General features: G+C 39.6%; 1 protein-coding gene across 2 annotated transcripts; it reads right to left on the reverse strand.

Annotated features, from left to right (window-relative positions):
* Window positions 1–361: 361 nt before the first annotated feature.
* On the reverse strand, window positions 362–21,787 carry RAD51 (RAD51 recombinase). Of its 2 annotated transcripts, XM_006883013.1 has the most exons (10): window positions 21,699–21,787; window positions 20,336–20,473; window positions 17,354–17,360; window positions 14,800–14,910; window positions 13,064–13,155; window positions 5,727–5,821; window positions 2,904–3,017; window positions 1,736–1,865; window positions 1,411–1,532; window positions 362–729 (listed from the first exon to the last, which is right to left on the reverse strand). In XM_006883013.1, exons 1-10 carry the CDS (start codon window positions 21,783–21,785, stop codon window positions 606–608), a joined length of 1,020 nt encoding a protein of 339 aa, XP_006883075.1. In that variant the 5' UTR covers window positions 21,786–21,787; the 3' UTR covers window positions 362–605. The 2 variants fall into 2 exon arrangements, with proteins under 2 accessions (XP_006883075.1, XP_006883076.1); XM_006883014.1 differs by lacking the exon at window positions 17,354–17,360 and having other exon boundaries at window positions 606–729; window positions 14,800–14,917; window positions 21,699–21,785.
* Between the last annotated feature and the right edge of the window lie 354 nt (window positions 21,788–22,141).

Below are 22,141 nucleotides of genomic sequence, written 5' to 3' on the forward strand. Positions count from 1 at the left end.
CAGCCTAATACCAAGTTTACTTAGATAATCTGAGATACTCAAGATCGTACAATTATCTTGAGTAGGCCTAAGCAACAAAGACCAAGCAAGTAGACAGTGAAAGGCTGGAAAGCCTAACAGGTAGTGTTCAGGACTCCTTAATGAAAAATAGTACAGACAAACACACACACACTTGTTGCTGACTGATAGGACAAAGTCTACTGTTTGAGAGAAAAAGAACCTCGTTCCTTGTCTCATAGCTCAGGTGTTTTATTTCATCATTATTCAGTCTCCTCAGCTTTACTGTTCTTCAAACATAAGACCATCTGTCCAGTAGACAGCTGTTAGTACTGGGCGACCCCCAAACACTTACCAAAGTCATTATCTCCCCTCCAAAACCAAAGAAATAACATAGAAATTAATATACTCCAGAAGGAATAAACATTTCAGATAAGTTGTGACTCTGACTGTATCCTGTTTACACCATCAGACAAGCGGATACAATGGTGCTTTTTTCCCAAAAGTTCTTTCCTGGAAGTTACAACAGGAAGAAGACAGTAAAGAAACACTGGGAGCAGTCCTTTCCATCAGTCTGCAGTATGTAAGGTTTAAAACACACCAACGGTTCAGTCTTTGGCATCGCCCACTCCATCGGCATTGATGGCAAACATAGCTTCAGCTTCAGGAAGACAGGGGGAGTCATAGATTTTGCAGATTCTGGTTTCTCCTCTTCCTTTCCTCAGGTACAGCCTGACTCAAAGACACAGGCCAAACACACCAAGGTTACTGCAATTAAAAACTGCATTCCTGACTTAACAGTAGTAAGTCTAAATCTTTACAAACATACATATCTGTATCTTAGAGGACTTGGGAGACCTTTCTGGATTCCTTAGGCATCCAGAAAAGGACACTTCTAACCTGAAGGAATCCATTTCTTCCCTGCCATTTCTCTTAGATTTCCAAAACCAAAATGACTGAAACAATATTTTGTTCATTAATCAAGGAGAGGCATATAAATTATTCATACTCATACTTCCATATTTGGGGTCTTTTAACTACTTTAAGAGAGTCCTGGGGACACAGTGGTTCACAGCTCAGCTGCTAACTGAATGGCTGGCAGTCTGAAATGCCCAGCTTCCCTCCTGGGAGAAAGACGCAGCAGTCTGCTCCCACAGGGATTACAGTCCTGGAAGCCTCCTGGGGCAGTGCTTCTCTGTCTTACAGGGGTGCTAGGAGCTGGAATCAACTTGATGACATTTCTCTTTTATGAGTGAACTAGAGGCAAACGTGTACTAACCAAAGCTTGAAAATTAGGTTTAGCAATAGTGCCTAAGTATCTACCTGCATGTGATAGTAGTTTTAATAGAAATCTTTTTATATCTACTTCACAATAGACAATCCAAGAATTCATTTGTATTGTCACAAGCATACCTGGTTGTTGAAGCGTGGGCAATGATGTTTCCTCCAATAGGTTTCTTGGGATCAGCAGCAAACATGGCTGCTCCATCCACTTGGGCCACCACTTGGTTAGTGATCACCACTGCTACTCCAAACTGACAGGGAAAAGATAGTATCGCTTTTGTGGCCACAGACATTCCAAGGATCTCACTGCCACCACCCATTTTTTTCACAAACCAGAAGCCTCTCTTCCAAACTGCCAGCTCCTAGCAGCTCCATGCTACTAGGCTTTAAAGCAAGCCTTCTGATACTTACAGCGGGTGAAGTAGGCACTTCCTATCCCTGCCCTTCAGCTTACCTCATCAGCAAGTCGCAGAAGCATCCGCAGAAATCTGGCCAAGTGCATCTGTCTGGCTGAGAGCTCACCCCGACCAGAATAGTCTGTTCTGTAGAGGGCGGTGGCACTGTCTACAATTAGCAGTGCATACCTACAGACAGCATAGAGTCTCTGCAGCTTATTTCCAGCCTATGACAGACTCTACTCTCTTCCTCATTACTATAAAACTCATATTCATAGTTGTATATACATGTTCCAATAAAATGAACAATTGTAATAAAGAAACAAGATGAATATTAGTACAGCATTCAATGTAAGACTCCAAATGCAGGTGGATTGTGGCTTCACGGGTTTTTTGTTTTTATTGTCTTTTTAGGGAAAATTTATGAAGAAATTGGTTTTTATTCATTCACCCCTCCCTCTCCCGAGTTTGCTCTATAAAGCTTGCCTTTTTGTGACTGAGATATTTCACTCAGCGTTATGTCTTCCAGACACATCCATGTTATATAGTGTTTTACAAGTTCAGTGTTATTCAATGCTGCATAATATCCCAATGTGTTGACATATCAGATTCCCTATCCATTCATTTATTGGGCTGCTTTCATCTCTTTGCTAATGTGAATAAACAGGTTTGCATACTTGGCGGTTAGTTTTAAAAGTGAGTGGGTCTAAATAACAGAGCAAGGTTGTTAAAATAAAACTAAAACTTACATTTCTATCAGGAGTAACAATTTTGAAAATTACTACATAACCTGGGAGAGTCTGGAGAGCATTATTCTGAGTGACCAGTCTCATAAGTCAATAATGTAAGGTCAATATTATAAAAATAGAAGGATAACTAGTAAGACATGTATGAGGGCCCAAGGACGGAAATCACAGGGCTGCATGATTTGCTGGGTGGAAGGAAGGGGTAAAGGATATAGGAAAGAACAGGTGGGGATCTAAAAAGATGGGGATAATGGTGGGCATAGTTCAATGATGATTCATTTTATAAAACATAATGGGAATGACTGGATGAAACACAATGTATACAAATTTTGTATGCACAATATAAAAAAATTAACCCCCCCCCCAAAATTACATTTCTAATCCTCACAACTATCAATGTAGCCAAATAGTTGATAGAAGATCAAGGGTAACGATCCTGTGATTGTGCTCAGTGCCTTCAAGCCTTCTTCCGAGTACATACCTGGACTCAACCATCATGGCTGATGCTTGATAAAGGAGCTGGGTCTGGTGGTCTGTGTTGAACCCTCGAGCATATGCTACATTATCCAGGACATCACTACCAGACAGACCGTATCTAGATGAGATGAGAGAACATTTATAGCCTGGGATTAGAACTCTGAGAGATGAAAAATTATCTCTAACATTGAAATTATCTGGATAGGTAAGAAGTAGTATTGGCAATAGTTCTATGCTGAAGAAAATGAAAACAAGTCCACAAGAGACAAAATATGACCTTGCTTTTACCACACTGGAATTTAAAAACGCTTTTACCACACTGGAATTTAAAAACCATCTCTAGATCCTTTTCAGAATCGTGAGCATGATGACTGGGTGTTCATGCTATTGTATGACATGTGCCATCCTTAAACCTTGTTAGGACATCAGCACATTACCTGTCTGACATGAAAAACAAACCAAAACACAACCATAGCAAGAACAGCTCTGATGTATTTGTAGGCTGACATCAAGGATCTCATGCATGAAAGATGCAAAAAGGTCATTAAAAAAACAAGGAGGGGAGGGATGGGCAGGGAGAGAAGTGCAGCAATGAATGAATGGAAATCCAAAATCTCTGTAAATGCTCATTAAAATTATTTTTTATAAAAAAGAAGAAGAAAAAATAAGGAAGAAAGAAGAAAACATATGGCAGGAGAGACTCTGAAGCTTCTCTTGAATGAAGAAAGGCTCAAGCAAAAGGCAGAAATGATGAGAGCACTGAATAGAATATTTCAAAGGGCAGTTCAGAAAACAAAGTCTTAAAATGTGCAGAGACCTAGAGTTAGAAAACCAAAGGAGAGTAACACTCAACATTTCTCAAGATAAAGAAGGAAAAATTCAAGCCCTGAGTTGCAATACTGTAAGATTCTGTTACAATATTGTAAATGGGCAAAAATATCGAATTATGTAGGAAGCATAAAAAAGATGGAAGGACTATATGGAGCCACTGTACCAAAAAGAGCTGGTAGATGCTGTCAGAAGCAGGATATGATCAAGAACCAATGGTACAAAGGAAGAATCTTAAGCTGCATTGAAGGTATTGGTGAAAAAATAAGACAATGGGACACCTAGAGTTTGCAAAAAGACACCGTCTTTGATATGCTCACTAGTTTATGCCAAGAAACCTGGCAGACAGGTACCTTACCAACAGACTGGAAAAGATCAGTATTTGTTCTCATTCCACCTCTCCCCCCAGAGAAAAACTGAAACAGTCATCCAACAGAATAGAAAAATTATCAATATCATTAATATCACATGCAAGCAATACCTTGCTGAAGATTATGAAAACATAACTGAAGCAGTAAGTATGTCAACAGCGAGGTGCTAGAAATTAAAGCTGTTGTTGTTGTTATGTGCCGTCGAGTCGCCTGTGACTCATAGCGACCCTATGTACAACAGCCCTAAACTCCGCTCTGTCCTGTGCCAATCGCACTGTCTCTGACACTCCCATCCCAATTATCCCAGTCACTGAATCAATCCACCTCATAGAGGGCCTTCCTCTCCTGCGCCGTCCCTCCACCCTCCCAAGCATGATGTCCCTCTCCAAGGACCGGTCTCTCCTCACTACATGTCCAAAGTAAGTTAGACGGAGCCTCAGAATCCTTGCCTCCAAGGAGCCACCCGGTTTAACCCTCTCCAGGACAAATCTATTTGTTTTCCTAGCAGTCCATGGTATTCTCAGTACTCTTCTCCAGCACCACAGCTCAAAGGCATCAGTTCTCCTTCTATCCTCCTTGGTCATTGTCCAACTCTCTGATGAATAACAAGTGATTGCGAAGACTATGGCCTGTATCAGCTAGATTCCTAAAAGGCTTCAGAAAGAAAGATCACTGCTATGTCAGATGCATCCTGGCCGAAAGCAGAAAACACATGAGAGATGTCTGTGTTTTATTATGGAAAAGCATTTAACTATGTAGATTCTAATAAGTTACAGATAACACTGAGAAGAGAGTAAGAATCCCAGGATACTGAAGTCTGTTCATATACTACCTGTACATAGACCAAAAAGCAGCAGTCTTTTGAACATAACAAGGGCATATTGCATGGTTTAAAATCAGGAGGTGTGTGTGTGTCAGGGTTGTATCTTTTCTCCATAGCTATTATTCAATCTTCATACTAAGCAAATAATTTGAGAAGGTGGACAATATGGATATGAACAAGAATGTAGTGTCAGGAGTGGAGAAAGATTCATCAATAACTTAATCATGCCAATGACACAAACCTTGCTTACAGAAAGTAAAAAAGACGTGAAGTACTGACAGCCATGAATATGGATTACACTTAAAAATGCTGTTAATTAGTTTGTTAGATCAACATAGTCAACTGCCTTTGCGTAGTCAATAAAAAACAAATAGATACATAACTGTTTTATCTTCATGACAACTTGTCTTTTTGTTAAAACGTCTCCCTTTTTAGCATTATATTTGTCTTAGGGTGATTTTGTCTGACTGGCATGAGTTTACTCCTGCTCTTTTAAGATTAATATTTGCATGGGATACCTACTTTTGCCCCTTTCAGCTATTTGTGTCTTTGCATCTAAAGTGTTTCTCTGAAATACAACATATAGTTTGATGTTATTTTTTTACTGTGATGAGAACTCACAAATTATTAACTAAAGAAGAATGCTTTTCTCCACTAAGGAAGGTTATTTTTTTAACAGATACAACTTTGGGAAGAAAACACATGAAACCTTAAGGGATAGAGAGACACTCTCCAGCCATACCAACTCTGGCAATTGCCAGTGACAGGTGTGGGCACATTCTTCTCACCTAATCCAGTAACCTACCTCTCAGCCACTGCCAGCAGCCGTTCTGGCCTAAAGGTACCCTCAGTGTCAATGTACATGGCCTTTCCTTCACCTCCACCCCGGTCGATAGGAAGCTGGAGAGAGGAAAGAAAAACAAAACAAAAACACAACAACAGTGGAAATGAAACAACTTCTGACATGACTGACCAAGTTTTCTATGGTCACTTAAACAGTTATAGGAAAAACACTTAATGGGAATAACTTTATTTACCTTTGAGTTGGAATCAACTCAGAGTAGATGACCCTTCAATGGGTTTTAGAGACAAGTAAATCACAGGGAAGAAAACTGTCCATCTTTCTCTTGCAGAGCAGCGGGTGGACTCAAACTATGTGTCTCTTAGTTGGCAACACAACTCTTTACCACTAAGCTACCAGAGTGCTCTTCAAAATGACAATAAGAGGTATAAAAGAAGCATTTCTTTTTGATAGAAATATAGTTTCTATCTGTATGGTAAAGAGAAAATTCATCATGTCCCCTAGCATGTAAGGTTAGAATCTTCCCAGAGTTGGAGTGCTTAGAAATATAGTCCAAATTTGTCATAAAATTCTGTGACTACATACTAGTAAGACTGACTGAGCAGTTCTCTCAAAAGTGATAACATTTAAGGAGTCATTTACTTTAGCTTTATCAATAAGGGAATGTTATATATAATACCATGTCCATACCAAATTTTATACTTCAATTGACTAAGCAGAATAAATTTCTGAGGGCTTGGTAATGCCTCCAGGTGTCTCTAGAAAGTTTAAAGTGTGTGCAAAATAGAAAAGGTGTTTGCTCTGGTAGTGTATATGGATGTTAAGAACACAGGGAAGAGAGTAGAAGAAAGTAAGAGTAGGAAAAAAAAAGGGGAAAGAAAAAAAGGAAGAAGTATCTTTTGGGTTGTTATGGGATAGCTGTTTCAGGCTGCGCATTCCATGACAGCCACCTATGAGGTCTACAGATTTTATGTGGATGATGGTAGGGCAGTTTCTATGTCATTCATCTGCATCTCTCACTCATTGCCTCTGAGTAAGAGCTGATTCACAGCAAAGTTTGGGAGACTGTACATCACAGGAGAGTGCTCATTTTTTCCCTGATTTTAATTTACTTTTAAATTCTGAGGAATCTCACTACACGAAAACATTTCCCAGTAAGGGCCCTGTAGCACCAAACGTTTATTTTGAAAATTTTCTTCAAAATTACCAAAGTTCTGTATGTTTATATTAAAAATTCAAACACATATCTATACCAATGTTCATGGCAACAATATTCATGACAGCCAAAAGATGGAAACAACTCAAGTGTCCACCAACAGATAAATGGATAAATTAGATAGCAACATACAATAGAGTGTTAAACTCATTATCATCAAATTACACTCCCAGCTGACGTTCCAGCAGTTTCTGAGGTGGTAAATTACAGGGGCGGGAATTACTTCTCTTTCTCCTGTAGAGCTGCTGGTGGATTCAAATAGAGAGGCATGGACTTTGGGTTGGCAGCTCAACTCCCTACTGACTAAACCACCAGAGCTCTGAATGGTTACTCATCTGAAAAGAAACATGTTAAGTGAAATAAGCCATATACAAATGGACAAATATTGTATGGATCCAGTGCTTACCAGTGGGTGGGGAAAAAACTGAAGAATTAGTTACAAGGGGGGAATTTTTTTTTTTTTTGCCTTTCCAGTGCCACTACAGCTACTTGGGATAGGATGCTACCAAATCAACTGTTTTTTTAAAAAAAAAAAATTACACTACTTTATTTACAAAATCAAAATACATTGTTTTCAAGAACAGATTCTTTGAATTTCCCTCACCCCCCCAATCCTTCAAATTATACAACCCCATGATTAGTCCCCCCTCCCCTTGCACATCTTCATCCTTTTGATTCCAGCCTCTCCCACCAGTCTTGGATCCTTATACTTATTCTACAATAATGGTTTTATACAATATTTATCCTTGTGGGACTGAGTTAGTTCACTCAGCGTAATGCTCTCCAGTCCCTCCCAAGTTAGGTAATAATTTACAAAATCACTGCTCCTGTGTGCTGCATATTATTCCACTGAGTGAATGTACCATACTTTCTCAATCCATTCGTTTGTGGTTGGACATTTGGGCTGTTTCCATGTTCTTGTGAAGGTGAATGCTTCTTTGAACACTGGTCAAATCAACTGTTTTAAATAGATACTTTGTACCATAATTTAACTCTTCCTTCTATTATTTTTTTAAAATGAATTTATTAATTTATTTTCCCTTTTCTTGTTGTGTGCTGTCGAATCAGGTCTGACTGGCACAGGAAGAGATTGCCTCTCCTTCTCCAACAGAGCATCTGGTGGATTTGAACCATGCATCTTCAGGATTGCAGCGCAACTTCTTTGCCACTAGAGCTCCCTTCTTCCTTCTATTATATAGTGATTTGTTGTTGTTGTGTACCACGGAGTCAGAACCCACACACAGCTGACCCGTTAGCAGATTTTCAGAGGTAATGCCATGGTATAGTCTTTTATGTATTTATCCTTGAGTATATGAAAAACTTTCTCTTCGTTTTAATTTACTCTTACAGAAAATATGCTAATCAAGGGGTAAGTGCATTTAAAATTAAGTTTAACTTAAACTGTCTTCTCAGAATTTTTAAATTAATACCATAAAGAAGTAGTATAGGCTATTTATTTTTATAACCTAATCTAACTGTAGCTCTCAACTTTATAGTTTCACTATTAGATAGCAAACTAACTTACTGTGGAGTTTCATTTAACTAAGAGAAAAATCTAAATAATTAGATTTTAAACAATCAGAGCAAAGAATGTTTAGAAAACTAACATATCCGCTATGCCTCTAATTGAAGGTCTACTTTGGTAAATTATAACTATTTCCACTATTAATAAGTTAAATTAATTTTCTTTAAAAAAATAACAAAGATTTGTATGACTGTTGAATTATCTTTATAGCTAGGATATGTTTATTTGAGAATTACGCTTTTGTTTACTGGCATTATCTGATAGACAATAAACACTCCCAGACTTGGATTCTGTTGTCAAAAGAACATCAGCACAACATGCAGAGTTATTAAGGGAACTATGAATACTATGTACTACAGACCAAATATGTATTCCACATGAACATCCTTCAAGACAACAGGGGTAGGACATTTCTGTTTAAAAAGGTCATCCATCATAACCAATAGTTCCTATTAGGGTAGCATTTTAAATAGCCTTCTTTTCCTTTAGTAAACTTGTTCTTTTTTTAATTGTTATTTGAGTGAAAGTTTAAGCAAACTGGTTTTCCATCTAACCATTTACACATATTGTTTTTGTAAATATTTAGTACAACTAACTGGTTTTGTTAACATTAGTGGCAAAACCCACAACACAATGGTACTTTTACCACTACCCTTCTTTCTCATTCTCATTAATCCTTCTATCCCACTTTTCCTGCCTCTGAGCTTCATCTTTGGGTAAATGCTGCTCTTTGGCCTTATGTGGTGGGTTATTCTAAAAATCACGTTATAAGCCTATCTGTTATTAGGCTGAGAATTGAGGGTTTGTTCCAGGTTCAATAGATAACTAAGGTCCACAGTCTCAAAGGTTCATTCTCCAACAGACTAGTAAGCATGGTCTCCCCCTCATTTTGTTTTACAGTTCTCCTTACTGTATCCAGGGTCTCCTACTGAGATCCCTTCCAGAACTGACAGGTTACCATCTGGTTCTTCTGGTCTCAAGATCATGGAAGTTGAGGTTCCCATGACCCATTAATACTTTCAGTCACCAATTTCCCATGGGCACTCAGGCCATAGTAATAGCTTCCACAGCATACCATCCTCTTTTAAACACTCATTGTGCCCCACCACTTTTTTATCCTAAAAGTTCTTATGCTTTCCATCCCTACTCTTTCCTCCTTAAGCATTTATAAAGAAAGGCAACAATAGCTCAGGTCTACTTGTTCCTGGAATCCTAACTTGGCTCTCTAACAAATGGTGACATTTTAGTCACTCTTTACAAAATCAAGCCTAAACTTATTTTGAAGTCAAGACATCCATCCATTCAAGTATTGAGTGCTTACTGAGTGCCAACCTTGGACTCAGGCACTAGTCATACAGAAGAGAATATGCCAGTTTTAGGCCCTAATCTTTTTTTTAAAGGAACTCATGTCAAGCACGTTTGAGATTTATTATGAGCTTGTAATTTAGTCTATAAAGATCTCAGAGAATTTTTAATTTACTGTGATTTTAATGAAAGTTTGCAGGAAAGTTGGGTTTTCATTCATTCACTGATGCACATTTTCTTCCCTCCCTGCACCCCAGTTAACTTGGTAATGCACATCTTGTTCCAAAATGTTGTTATGCATTCCTTTCCTTCCTCTGTTCTAGTGCAGTGTTCATTATCTATACACTATCTTCCTATTCTCCTAGAACCCTGTCCCCCCATCAATCCTATTTCATAACAGCAGACTTATGCCATCCTTTTGTGACAGATATTTTACTCAGCAAAATGTCTTCCACACATACCCATATTGTGTAGTGTTTTACAAGTTCACTGTTTGGATGTACCACAGTGACAGGCAGCTCGGCTGCTTCCATCTCTTCGCTATTGTGAATAATGCTGCAATAAACACAGGTGTGCATACATCTGTTTGTGTCATGACTTGGATTTCTTTAGGGGCATCTATTCTAACATCTGCAGAAAACTGAAACCTCACAGCATACACAAAAATCAACTCAAGGTGGATCAGGGACCTAGGAGTAAAATCATAAAGTTCACCAGAAAAAATTCTCTAGAAGCCCTAACCTATAGCATGAACAGACTTAAAGCCATAACGAAAAACCTACAACCAGAGGATAAAATAGATGAATGGGACCTTCTAAAAATAAAATCTCTATGTACATCAAAAACTTACCCAATACAGGTAAAAAGGGAACCCTCAGACTAGGAAAAAATATCTGGAAATTACTTCTATGTTAAAGGACTCATACCTAAAATTTATAGACAACAAGAAAAAGGCAAACAAATCAATGACATAATGGGCATAAGATTAGACACTTTACCAAAGAAATTCAGATGGTCAGCAAACACATGAAGAAATGTTCAAAATCCTTAGCTATTAGAGAGATGAAAATCAAAACAGCAATGAGAGATCATCTCATTCTAGCAGCAATAGAGAAATTCAAAAGGGCAGCAAACAGCAAATACTGATGAGGATGGTTAAGACTGGAACTCTCATTCACTGCTGGTCATACTGTAAAACGATACAACCACTACAGAAGGCGGCTGGTGCTTTCTCTGAAAGTTAGAGAAAGAAATACCATTTGACCCAGCAATTCCACGACTGGTAATCTTAAGAAGTTTTAAGGCTCTGACATCAACTTTGATTTACGAATCTATAAAATGCTGCATGACCTTGGGCTGTGTCTTGGTTCTAAGTCTGCCCCCAAAAGGGGTGCATAGTTATAGAAGAGGAAGCTGAAGTGATCCCGAAAAAGGCTTCTCTAATTGGTAGAAATAACAGGTATGTCTGTATACAGAGAATAATCATCTAATAGAAAGGTGGAGTGAAAAATGCAAGAGGAGTCATTAAGAGGGTAGCAGGAGATAGTACCCAGACCCCAAATAGTGAGAATGAGGTTTGAGAAGGAGTATGAAAGCCTTCAGGAGAGAGGGAGAAGTATGTTATTTAGCATATGAACTAAGTACAAAAAATGTAGAAACAGAAATTTGCCAGGCAGTATTAAAGGTTAACTCTAAACTTTATTGTCTTCAATTTAAAATGAAGCCAATCAGTTTTACAACATGCTTTTTCTTCAGTATGAACAACTATTTGGGCATAGGTACCAAGAAAAAGAAAAAATGAAGTGTATTTAAGGCTGGTATCTCTTGAGGTGGGGATGTAAACCGAGAGCATTTGTATTGGCATGATTTTAATATGAGAAACTATATGTGAGGGCAGGTGAAACCAGAAACCTAGTGAATGTTAACTAAGTATTTAAATCAATGGTCTAAATGGTCCATTGTGTGGCTGTACCACAATGACAGGCAGAAGAATACTGCCATACAAGTCTACCTTTTTTTTTTTAATTTTATTAATTTTGATGAACATTTATAGAGAGAGACTTTGGATTTCCATTCATTCATTGTAGCATTTTTCTCCCTGCCCACCCCACCCTCCCCAGTTCACTCTTCTCTTTGAAAAGAAAAAGAAAAATTCTTTCATTGTTTTATAACCCCTCCACCCACGTCCACTCCACTATGCAGCCTTCGTTCTGGACTCCTGTCATGACAAAAATACTAATCATATATTGCTTTTAAACTTCTCTCCCTCATCTGTTTCAATGCAGTATACATAATTTATCCAATTTTTCTCAGTCTCACCCAAAGCCTGATGTCAGTCCTGTTCTACAACAGTGGCACTATGCAGTGTTATGTCCTTTTGTGACTGAGATATTTCACTCAGCATAATGTCCTCCAGGCTCACCCATTTTGAATAATATTGCATTAGTTCCTTGTGTCTCAATGCAGCATAGTATTCCATTGTGTGAATATACCACAGCTTCTCTATCCATTCGTTTGTTGATGGGCACTTAGGATGTTTCCAACTCCTTACTATTGTCAACAAAGCCACAATAAACATGGGTGTGCATATATCTGCTTGGGTGACAGTTATGTTTTCTTTAGGGTATACTCCCATTTGAGGAATTAATTGCTGGGTCAAATGGTATTTCTATTTGCAACTTTTTGAGAAAGCGCCATACAGCCTTCCATAGTGGTTGCACGATTTTACACTCCCACCAACAGTGAATAAGGGTTCCAGTTTCTCCGCAATCTCACCAGCATTTGTTGTTGCTGCTCTGTTAAATTTCGTTATTCTTACTGGGGTAAGATGATATATCATAGCTGTTAGAAGTCTACCTTCTAGGTCAAGAATTCTCTGTGTGTTTCCCTTTTTTTAAATTTTTATTGTATTATTTTTTACATGTACCGTCAAATCAGATCTGACTGGTACAGGAGGAGATTGCCCCCTCCTTTCCCAGCAGAGCATCTGGTGGATTTGAACCGCATACCTCTGGGATTGCAGTGCAGCATCTTGCCACTAGGCCACCAGAGCTCCCTTGTGTGTTTCCCTTTGTTAGTGGCAGTTCTTATGCACATCTTCATGTTTTCTCTTTCTTTAAAGATATTGTGCTGATCATCCCCTAATTTTACACTGCTTTTTCTTTCATTCAATTTAAGATATACACATTTAATAGAGGAAGTGCCTTTTATGTCAACACTCAGATGTTAATGGACTAACTTAAGATTATCTGGAAGCAACTAATTCTTACTGATCTGATTACCCTAACAACTCACCTGACACGTTACAGCCAATGTATGACATATCTGGGTCTTCCCAGTTCGAAATTCTCCAAACATCTCTGTAATAGATCCAGTCTCAATTCCACCTAAAAGAAAAATAAGAAACACCTCTTAGTATAATATACATTTTATAAGCTACAATCATAGGTATTTTTTGCTGTTGTGTACCCTCATGTCAGAATTGCCTCATAGCTGATTCTCCAGCAGGTTTTCAAAGACAGTAAATCACACAGAAGGAGACTTCCTATCTTTTTTTTGTAGAGCAGCTGGTGGATTCAAGCCACATACCTTTGGGTTAGAAGCACAGCTCTTTACAACTAAGCCACCAGAACTCCCATATATATACATGTACAAAAACATACACACACACACCCCCCCCCCCAAAACATGCCACTTTTAGGTTAGCAATGCAATTCCCTACAGACTATACTACCAGAATTGACTCCATGGCAGTGCATTGAGGAATAAAGATGTTAAATTGCCTGACTCCATGTAATAAAGGCTGGGGTGGAGATTGAGAGGAGAGAGGTGCTGGACAGGAATCTAATATTAAAATGATTTCTACGCCTGTTAGTTGTCAGATGCTGCGGATTGGCTCTGATTCACAGTGATCTTCTGTACAGCGAAACAAAACCTCGTCTGAACCTTGTCATCCTCACATCTCTCAATCTCTGCTGTGTTTATTCATACTGTAGTCACTGAGTATCTTTCTCATTTTTGCTGACCCTGTACTTAACCAAGCATATCATCCTCCAGAACCTATGCTATTTTGTCATGTCCTGTTGAGTTGGAACTGAACTAGAGTTGACCCTCCAGCAATTTTCAGAGGCAGTTAACTGCACAGGAGATTGCCCATCCTTCTTCTGCGGAGCAGCTGGTGGGTCAAACCTTGTGCCTAGGAAATTGCAGCGCACCTTCTAAGCACCAGGCCATCAGAGCTTCCTGGTGCTATTAATGGAAAAGTGCTATTATGCAACATAAAGAACAAAAAAGTCGAATGATTAAAATATCTGTGGGGAGTAGAGTAATGGGAGTCAAATTTAACGTTACTTAATTTAGGATGTTGTAGTTGTGTGCCTTCGAGTTGGAACCAATGCATAGCTAACGTTCCAGCAGGTTTTTAGAGGCATCCTTCTACAGATCAGCTGATGGATTTGAACTATATGCCTTTGGGATTGCAGTGCAGGTTCTTACCACTAGGCTAGAATTCCTAATAGCAAGATTTTTTTAAATAGTTTTTTAAATAATTTTAATGAGTGTTTACAGATTTTCGATTTCCATTCATTCATTGCTGCACTTCTCTCCCTGCCCAGGCCCCCCCCAGCAATATTTTTTAAAAGTTCAAAAACTTTATAGCTGTCCTAGAAGTCTTCAAAATAATGGTAACTATATAGATAAAATGAATATTTAAACATGAAGTGTTTTAACCAATCGCTGGATTTTCAACCTTGTGATAGAGTAAAAGACTATAATGATGGTTATTTCCTTAAGCAGAGAGAGCTAGCAGTCCAAACGCATATTAAATTTATTTAATTTGTACGACTTTTTACTTATCTGTTTTTTATTTTTTAATGAGTCACACCATGTCCTCTAAAAGTTTTCCTTATTCACTGTGGATAAGTTCCACATCTCTTAATAATATTTATAACCTATATCCAAAATAGTTTTGTTCTATGACCTGGATCCTTTCCTAAATAGAATTCACAGCAAGGGATAAGGAATTACCACACCTTGAAGCAGTTTGTCAAGCTCTTTGGAACCAGTGGTAATCTGTATGATCTCTGATCGCCTTTGGTGGAATTCAGTTGCAGTAGTGAAACCCATTGGAACTAATTTAGCTGCTTCTGTCTGAGAAAAAAGAATATTAAATAAAAAAACTGTTTCTTAAAACAAGAACTAGGAAAATAATGAGAAGAGACAGCATCTAACACAATTTTCAAAATAATTTATCTTTAAAAAGTCATCAAAATACCAGCAATCCTAGCTCAGAGGTTGCTTTTTCTCTCAAACAATTTACAAATTTTTAAGCTCCACAAAAAATTTTAATCACCAATTCAAGCCACAAATGTGTGATTAAAAACAAAAATTTTAAATTATATCTCCCTCTCACTACTAAATTCACACGTATACATATTCCCACTGATTTACTACAGAGGTGACAATACAGTGCAAAACTCAACCACATCCTGAAGTCTGCTTTTCTTATTCTATCACTGATTATACTTTTATTGTGATCCTGTCTTCCACGATTGGTCTATAGGTTTATTAAAAAAATACATGAACAATGTTTAAGGAGCTCTGAGTTTCTGTTTGAGGTCATAACATGGTCAAGGGGAAACCAATCCTATGGAATACCCACTTGCGACAGAGGTAGAGCAGACAGGTCTAGTGTGAAAGCTGAACCAAATTACAAGTGAGAGAGAGATCTACCATCCTGGAGTAACTGCTGAGGAAGAGGGCCAAGTACAGAACATTAATCATCCCAGCTCAGGGCATGCCAAGAGGAAGGCCTATAGGGTGATGGGTAGAAACAGTGACTCTGAGAAGGATCTAAAAAGAGGTCTCAAGCTGGTTTCATCATTAATGTGTACTGCCCACACCACAGTGAACTGTGGCCAGAAAAGGGTTTCCCCGCAACCCCTATCTCAACTTCCCCACCACGACTTGCCCCATTTTGTCCTGGTGGGCTGTAGTGACCCCTTTGACACACTATATCTATCTAGCTCCCCTGCTCCCCAAACACTAGGAGTATGGCCACCCACAGCTCTGAGCTACAAGTGGCATTCTGAGTAACTGGCAGGAACTCTCAAATGGAACTCAGCAGCTTTGGTTTTAAGAGTTGCTCAGGCTTGGAGCTCACTCTAGAGTCTTCCAACTTTAAGGGTACACACTGCCTCAGATTATGCAGTGGTAGGAGGCTCCTCAGCTAATTTTTTTTAAAAAAATTGAAATTTTAATGAAAGTTTATTGAGACTTTGGATTTCCATTCATTCACTGTTGCACATTTTCCTCCCTGCCCACCCCTCCCCCTAGCTGGTTTTTCTCTTGAAAAGTAAAAAAACAAGAAACAAAAAAACCTTGATTATACAATCCCACTACCCAGTCTATTCCCCCATGAAGCTCTCATTCTGGACTTTTGTCATGAAAATAATACCTAATCATATATTCCTTTCAAACAGTTCTCTCCCTCATCTGTTTTAATGCAGTATACATAATTTATCCCCTCTTTTCTTAGAATCCCCCCAACTTCGATGTCAGTCCTGTTTTACAACAGTGGCACTATGCAGTATTTGTTCCTTTTGACTGAGATATTTCACTCAGCATGTCTTCCAGGGTCTCCCATTTTGTATAATACTTTGAGTTCCCTGTTTTTCAATGCAGCATAGTATTCCATTGTGTGAATATACCACAGCTTCTCTATCCATTCGTTTGTTGATGGGCACTTGGATTGTTTCCAACTCTTTGCTATTGTGAACAAAGCCACAATGACAGCAGTCGGGTGTATATGTCAATCCCGCGGAGGAACACGGCCTCGTGTAGTCGTTCATCATGGTCGTGCAGCAGCACCGGCGTGTGGTTGGTTCATGGGTGAGAAGCCCAGGGCTGGGACTCCCACGGCGCTGATATAGTGGCTGTCAGTGGCAGCGGGAAAGATCTCAGGCTCCAGAGTGTGGTTCATGTCCTTGCAGACCCCACTAAATGCTGTCCACCAGGGGTCTGAGTTGTCAGTACGGGTAATTTGGGGTTTGGTCCACTTCTGAGCAAACTCGAAGGCGACCCCCTCGCCAGCCACCTGGCACCAGCTCTGCAGCTGCTCCTCGAAAGCTTTCAGGTCCACGTCAGGTGCCACACGGAAGTCAAAGCTGGCACTCTTGGTGGCAGGTACGACGTTATAGGCCACGCCGCCCTCCAGCTTAGTCAAGTTCACCGAGGTCACAGCTCCCAGCTTCAGGTGGGGATTGGTCTGCAGCCTCTGTCTCTCCTTCTCCCGGAAGGCCAGGATCGAGCTCACAACTTTGTGGAGCTTCTCCACTGACGTATCCTCGATGAAGCGTGAGCCGTGGCCAGGCTTTCCGGTGCTTGTGACCCGCACCCACCAAGGGCTCCGCTCACTGTAGAAAACAGTGAAGGCACTGGTGGGGTTGGCCAGGCCCTCATCCACGGCAAAGGCAGCCTTCAGGGCCTGGAACTCAGGTCGCTGCACAAAAAGTTCCATGCCTCGGTGACCCCCGACCTCCTCATCTGGCACAAAGGTCATATGAATAGTTCTGGGGAAACGGTGACCCTCAGCCTTCAGCCTCCTCACAGCCTCCAGGTACTGGATACTGACACACTTCATGTCCTGGGCTCCTCTGGAATAGATGTAGCCCTCAGCATCCTTGAAGGTTTCAAAGGGGTCATGACTCCAGTGCTCATTGAAGACAGGAACCACATCCGTGTGGGAGTTGAGCAAGAGGGAGGAGAGCTTGGGGTTGGTGCCTGGCCAGGTCAACACTGTCACCACACGGCCAGGTGCCACCTCCACTTTCTGACAGCCCAGGCCCAGCTGACGGGCTCTATCCTCAAGGAAGGCCACAGCAGCCCCATAGTCAGGCTCAGGCTGGACAGTGCGGATGCGCAGGTACTGGCGGAAGAGTGTCACCGAAGAGTGCTCGTCCTCTGGGGTCTTGCTGGCCATGGTGTTTCGCAAGGAGAGCTCGTCCTGTCCGGCGCTGGAGACCGTGTTCCCTCTGCGGCGCCCACCCTGGACTGTGACCCGGTCTCAAAGTACTGCGCGGTCACGGGCTCAGACCCACCCTGACCCACCCACCACGTGGCTGGAGCGGGGGCGTGGAGTAGGGGGACCGAGAGCCGGGGCCCCTTCTGGTCCCAGCGCGGGCACCCAGCTCCGGCTCCGGGGTGCGGAGAGGGTCAGCAGCGGCTCGGATCCCAGACCGGCCGCGCACACGGTCCCCGTGGGCAGCCCTGGCCTGCTCTGCGGTGCGTGGCTCGCCAGCCCCTGCACTGCAGAGGGGCGGCGAGTCCACATACCAAAATTTTTATGGTATAGCATGAGCAGTACTCAGGAGTCAATTTATAACACACAGGTTCACATATAAAAATAGAACACCCCAAATCAGCACAGTAACCCAACAGTTTGGGGATGTTATTTTCTAATAAATCTATATTTACCCTCAAAAAACCTCCCAACAACTCAAGTCCATTTTGGAAGAATTACCAGTCAGAATGTTCCTTGGAAGCAAGGTCTCACATATTTTAGGCATCAAGAGGGATTACTCCCTGGGGAAGGATATCAAATTAGGTCAAGTGGAAGATCAGTAAAAATTTTGGTTATGTTCTCAAGGGCCAAATCTTAGAAAGGGATATTATACTTGGAAAGGTGGTGGTTGGGTGAAAGAGAGAAGACACTGAAAATATGGACTGATACAGTGAGTAAAACAACGGGCTTGAACATAGCAAAGATTGTGAGGATGGTTCAGGACTGAGCGAGGTTTTAACCTGTTGTACATAGAGTCGCTATGATTAGATAATATTCAAAAGCAAATAACCCATATTCTTTATTTAGAACAAACTCATAAAATACCTGAAATCAGTAAGATCAACCCAAATTAAGAAACTTCTTTTTTATAAATATTTGCTTTATACTATTTAAAAAGTTAGAGGTAAATCTAATTATAAGGGAGTATAATCCTGGGAAATTAGGTGCAAAATGAATATATGTTGAAAGAAAAATAGTAGTTATTAAACATTGGAAAGGGGTGAGGAAGAATAACAGTATAACAGAATGAAAATACTTATATTCTAGTCTTTGTTCTGCCATTATTGGCATGACTTTAGAGAAATAATTGAACCTTTGTGCCTAAGTTTCCTGAGCTGTAAAATAAGAGATAATACTGGCTCAGCATCATTAAGGTCAAGTGAGAATGTATGTGAAAGTGAGATTTCATATCTATAATGTAGAAAAAAAATTTAAAAAAATTAACTCATTACTTCATATTCACTTGAGTTGGTATAATTTTGTCTAAATAAAAACAAAAACATGCAAGATCTGAAATCACATTTTCTTACCATTATTAAAGAATTCTGCCTGTGATAAACTGACTGATGCACTATACAGAGGGCTTAATATAGAATTTTAATACTGAAACAATAAAAATTAGTTTTCTATTTGAAAGTAATATAGGAAATGTAGAAAGTTCATAATATACAGGCAAAGAAAAATTATTTACATTGCCACCATTCAGAATTAACAATGTAAATTATTTCAGTACATTTATCCCCAATTTATGTTCTATTCACACAGAGAATGTCCTGTTGATTTAGCATCTAGTAGTTCCTACATGACTCCTCATATAACAGAACATTCTCACCATTAAGCCAGTTTTAAAATCTTTGCTATATATAAGGCTACTGCTGCAAGCACTGTGTTCATCCATTTAATTGAGGTTGTCCACTTTTTAATTGACCCTCCACTTTACCAAGCATGATAACCTTCTTCAGGAACTGGTCCTTCCTGGTAACATCTCTCCAAAGTACAAGGATGAAGTCTTGCCATCCTTGGCTCTGGATGTACTTCTTCCAAGACAGATTTGTTCAGTTCTCGGGCAATCCATGGTGTATTAAATATTCTTTGTCAACACAGGAATTCAGTAGTATTAATTCTTCTTTGGTCTTCCTTAGTCACTATCGAGTTTTCATATGCATGAGGACTAAAAGTACTATGGCTGGGGTCAGAGGCACTCGAGTCCACAAGGTGCCATCTTAGCTTTTTAACACTCTAAAGAGGTCTTTTGGAGTAGATATGCCCAATATACATATCCACCTTTTAAAACAAAATTAAGCCATAGATATGCCTAAGAAATCCACAGCTGACAAGCTGATTCTGACTCAAAACAAAGTTCCTTTGGGTTTCTGAATCTGTAAATCTTAATGGAGACTGTCTATCTTTCTCCCAAAGAAAAGTTAATAGAATCTTTTGGTTATTAGCATAATACTTTATACCACCAATGCTACACAAATCAATGATAGCCTACTTTCTTTTATCTGGAGCATGTCTCTATGTAAAAAATACTCTTCTGAAAAAAAAATAAAATTTAACTTATGAAGGGAGGTTCACAGAATGATAATAAACTACTAACTGTGGTTATCTCTGAAAAGGGGAACAACATGGCAAGAGAACAAGGGACAGAGGAAAGAGGACCACCTTTCACTGTAAAACCATTGGCGCTATTCCTACTAGCGCCTCCCAACACGTGTTGTACTTACCAAAATTTTATCAGCTTTGGCTTCACTAATCCCTTTGATGTTTATTAGTTCTTTCTTTGGTGCATAAGCAACAGCCTCAACAGTATGGAACCCAGCTTCTTCCAATTTCTTTATATCATTAGCATTTATGCCACATTGCTACAGGGAAAGGAAAATTTTAGGTTATCTTAAGCTTTAGTTCTCTTATGTCTTGCCTACTATAGAGTTGCTTCAAAGAAATGTGATATACACAAAACTTTGAAAAGTATACTCCTATGTGTGGTGTATTTAATAACAAATTCCTCCAGCTGCTCCTTGGGACAAAGATACGGCAGTCTCCTCCCAAACATTTTACACCCCTGGAAATTCTATGGGATCTTACTCCATCCTATTGTCCTTATGAGTTGAAACTGACTTGACCATATGGATAAATAATAAACCATCAACTTTTTACTGTAAAAGTCAAGTTTTTAACTAGCATAAAGCCATGTCTGTGAAAATGGAATTTTATTGTGCATTGGGATTTAATTGGTAATTTCCAAACTTTTATGACTGTGACTCTAAGTAAGTTTTGAAAATCTGTGTCCTAAAAAAATAAATAAACCAAACCAATTCACTGTCATTGAACTGACTGTACTTACAGCAATCCTACTTAAGTACAGTGTTTCCCAATTTTATGACTCTGAATATAAAGAGTCATAAAAAAGAATCAAATCTTTTCCTACTTTCCCTCACATTTGTTTCAGGCCAAGTCAGCAATACATTGCAGCCACTGTAAAAAGAGTGAGACTGGTCTCCTCTCCACATTTCAAGGAGGGAAGTCCACCCCTTCGGAGATGTAACTTTGTAATAAATCCTTAATATTTTACCCCCCTGCCCCCCAAAAAAGTGAGACCTTAGCTCTAGAGCCTGATGTTATGTAGAATTCAAGACTAGAGCTTGGCTTTCCCCTTCCCCTTTCTCCTTGTCTATGACAGCCATCTTGTAAGGAACTTGAGCACACATCTAGTCAATAGAGGAAAGTTAGTCCTCTCTCCTCAACAGGCCAATGCCACTAGAATTCTCTGAACAGCTCTTTTATGTGAAGTACAGACAGCAGAGGACTCACTCTACTATTTTAGAACTTATTAGCTTCTGTCAATGAAGCTTTGAGAAAGAAAAATTATAAGTTACAAAAAAAAATATCTTTAAAAAAAAAGTCTTAGCAAATATGTTTGGATCCTACCTTAGCCTTTCCACAAGATCCTTTACAAATCTCCTGCTAACTCTATTTCATGTCATGACCTTATAGAAAAGCAACTGCTTACACACTGGCTGCTTGCTTCCATCATGAAAAGACTCTAGACCAGCAACATAATTCTCAAATTGTTGAGAAAACACATACCTCTAACCTTGAAATAGGCTGCGGGCCAAAGTTTTCTTCTTCCACTGAAGTATCCACATTTGCTTCGAGTTGCATCTGCATAGCCATTATACAGAATATTCTATTCTGAAAAATAAAGGGGGCCATCAGGAAACACTACATAAATATCAAGTACAGAGCTGTAAATGTAAGTTTAGCCATAAATGTCTTTCATGAATTGTCTTCCAAAACAATGTTTGTTTTCTGTTGTTGTTTTTTTAGCTTATTAACAGTATTCATCTTTCCTCAGTCAAAACCCTGAGCCAATCACTTTTCCCAGGCTGCCTGGGGAGTTACAGGGAAAGGAACACATAGGGTAGACGAGACATGGGGGCAGAAAACCAACAAACTATGGGAGATGGAGATGGCTCCTTCACATGGTAAAGAGGATCAGAAAGGCCACCATCAGGCAAAAGAGCCCCATG

The sequence above is a fragment of the Elephantulus edwardii genome, unplaced genomic scaffold, assembly GCF_000299155.1.
Source record: "Elephantulus edwardii isolate Elephantulus edwardi_28Jun2011 unplaced genomic scaffold, EleEdw1.0 scaffold00026, whole genome shotgun sequence".
Taxonomy (NCBI): domain Eukaryota; kingdom Metazoa; phylum Chordata; class Mammalia; order Macroscelidea; family Macroscelididae; genus Elephantulus; species Elephantulus edwardii.

Coding starts and splice junctions, on each gene's coding strand:
- RAD51 (XM_006883013.1), bottom strand. CDS start 21,785: ATGGCTATGCAGATGCAACTCGAAGCAAATGTGGATACTTCAGTGGAA. Junction 20,474..21,698: donor AGCCTATTTCAAGGTTAGAG/GTATGTGTTTTC, acceptor CTTTCCCTGTAG/CAATGTGGCATAAATGCTAA. Junction 5,822..13,063: donor CATTGGCTGTAACGTGTCAG/GTGAGTTGTTAG, acceptor TCCTCTCTCCAG/CTTCCTATCGACCGGGGTGG.